The sequence below is a fragment of the Prunus dulcis genome, chromosome 4 (genome assembly GCF_902201215.1).
Source record: "Prunus dulcis chromosome 4, ALMONDv2, whole genome shotgun sequence".
NCBI lineage: Eukaryota > Viridiplantae > Streptophyta > Magnoliopsida > Rosales > Rosaceae > Prunus > Prunus dulcis.
In genome coordinates, this window is record NC_047653.1 from 8,968,412 (window position 1) to 8,971,185 (window position 2,774).

General features: G+C 39.4%; 1 protein-coding gene across 1 annotated transcript in view; it reads left to right on the plus strand.

The window, feature by feature from the left end:
• Window positions 1–1,212, plus strand: part of LOC117625276 (disease resistance protein RPM1-like) — a 5,385-nt gene extending 4,173 nt beyond the window's left edge. Inside the window, exon 2 of the mRNA XM_034356864.1 lies at window positions 299–1,212. Within this exon, the coding sequence (XP_034212755.1) occupies window positions 299–1,212 (914 nt within the window). The remainder of the gene's footprint in view (window positions 1–298) is intronic.
• Window positions 1,213–2,774: the final 1,562 nt, after the last annotated feature.

Here is a 2,774-nt window from a genome sequence, read left to right on the forward strand (position 1 = left end):
CCAAGAAATGTTTAGAGAGGATGCGAGCATATCTAAGGGATTACTCAGCATCATCATCATCATCAGACCTTGAAGTGCTTCAAACTTGTGTAAAAGAGATCCAAAACATAGCTTATGAAATTGAGGATGTTCTTGACACGTTCATGCTTAAGGTTCCTCATCAATTCCATAGCAATAGATTATCTGAGAAGTTTCACGACTTTGTTCATGATCATGACCCCTCAGTACAGAAAGCAGGCCGTGAGTTCTCCTCCGCAATCAAAAACATCATCGACAACAAGCTTAATTTTTTTTTCAGCTCTTGATAAAATTCACCAAGTTTTGAGACGTGACCAAGAAGGCCAACCAAGTTCCAGCACCGCCAGAAGGGGAGATAACCGTTTACCTCATCGCTTTCTTGAAGAAGAAGAAATGGAGGGGTTTGAGAAGCCTAAACAGAAACTCATCAAACAGTTGGTGGAAGGAGATAACTCAAGGCTTTTAACCATCATTTCGCTTGTAGGTCCTGGCGGCTCTGGCAATACCACTCTGTTGAAGAATGTTTTCAAAAACAAAAGGGTCCAAGGGTTTTTCAATTGCCATGCTTGGATTGATGTGCCGCGCGACTTGTGTGACAGCAAACGTCGTGAGCTCTTGCTTAACATGTTAAGCAAATTTGACCCGAAAGTCAAAAGGGAGGGACCAGATCATCATGAAGATCCAGAAGAGCAATTGGGACTACTTCTTGAACAAAAGAGGTTTGTGCTCGTTTTAGATAATGTTTGGAGCAAACAAGATTTGGTAGGCATTGTAAATGCTATTCCAAATGGTTTGCCTGGGAGTAAAGTAATCATAACTTCTCGTAAATCTGATGTAGCTTCCCCGAGAGCAAAACCTCCTGCGCACATCCATGATTTGAGCAATTTGTTATCAAAGGAAGATGCTCGGAGTCTATTCTACAAGAAGGCTTTTCCTGATGATAGAGAAGGAAAGTGTCCGCCCGAGCTTAAGGAGTGGGCAGATAAAATCCTCAAGAGGTGTGAAGGTTTACCCTTTGCAATTTCAGCTGTTGGTACTTTGCTAGCAACGAAACAATCAACTCCACTTGAGTGGAAGAAGTTACATGACAGCCTCGTACCCAATCTTCCGATTATCAGCCAGATTTTGCAGCCAAGTTACGAGGATCTTCCAAGCCATCTTAAAACTTGTTTCTTCTTGTTAGGGGTTACATGAGTTACCATAGTTAAGGGTCTTCAATGACAAAACATTAGTGTTTTAGCTGTTATGTTGTTATTAGCCTTTATTAGAATATAATGGGTTTTCCGTTTCATTGTAACCACTAGGAAGATATCTTATAGTTTGTGTATAAATATTGGTTGTAATTGTAAACACGAATTTCTTGCGACAAATGAGACAAGAACACGTGTACAAAATAATATTGTATTTATGAAATTTAGGGTTACAATCTCTGTATTGAATCCTCTGATTCGATCTTCAAAGTGTTTAAAGAAAATTTGTGTTTGATACAAGGGTCGTAGAGACTTGATCTTGATCAAACGGGTAGCACGAAGCTTGTTTGGTGTTTGGGATTTTTTTATGGTGAAGGAACCGGCACGTATTTGTTGTGCTTGGTGGCTCTTCCAAAGTAGGGTGAAGAATGCAGAGAGTTTTCTGTTTCTTCTGAGTGCTAGGTTTTTTCTCTCTGACTTCTGACCCCCTCTTTCGTCTTGAGGCCTCCTATTTATAGGCTTTTGTCGGATGCTTGACCTAAATAACTTTCCTTGATTTGTGGGATTTGATTTGATTTAAATCAATTCCCATAATCTGGCAATTTAAACAGATTATCTTCAATTGATTAACCTGATTAATATTTGATTTAAATCAAAGTCAATCACAGAAGATTCTTTCCTTTAATTTTGTCTTCATCTTGAACCGTTTGATGCACTCCGTCGGATGTCGCCATTTGTCATTTTTGACAACTAATCCAATTTTGATGAGTCACACGCCACATGGGTGAATTACGGGGCCCACGATTTAATCCACCGAACCCTAATTATTTTCTTGTCAATGGAATTTATTACACCAAAATTTCTTTGTCTACAAATTGCCCCCACTTCATGATGCATTGTAGACATGGGCCTTTTGACGTGTAGGAGGTGCAGCTTGAAGTGTTCCCCCTTTTTTTTTTTTTTTTTGGGGGGGGGTGATATTATTAAGCTTAATAATATCCAATATTGGTAAGATCTTGGGAAGCAAGATACTTTCCTAAACTAGGAATGAGAAACCCTAGCATCACTAGGAGCTCTTTTTTTTGGTTGATATTATTAAGCTTAATAATATCCAATATTGGTAAGATCTTGGAAAGCAAGATACTTTCCTAAACTAGGAATGAGAAACCCTAGCATCACTAGGAGCTTTGATGGTCTTTGGTTTCTTTAAATAACTCTATGTTCATGAATATTGAGATCAACCAAATAGAACAGCAGAAAAACTCCTCTTGTTGGCGAGAAGGTCTACGACTTTGAAGTTTGCATCATCCGAATCTCAGCAACCAAAGTGGTGAGAGTTGCTTGTTGGTAAGCTTGAACCCATTCTTCTTCTTCTTTTTTTATTTTTTTTATTTTTTATTTTATTTTATTTTATTTTATTTTTATTTATTTTTTTGTGTGGAAGCAAGATTGGAAGAGGGTTGGAACGTTAGGGCCTGGTCAGTAAGGTTGGAGGCAGGCCCGATATGGGCTGGAAGGGAGGCCCCAGGCCTGGCGCCCAAGGTGGGCTGGAAGGGAGGTGCTGGG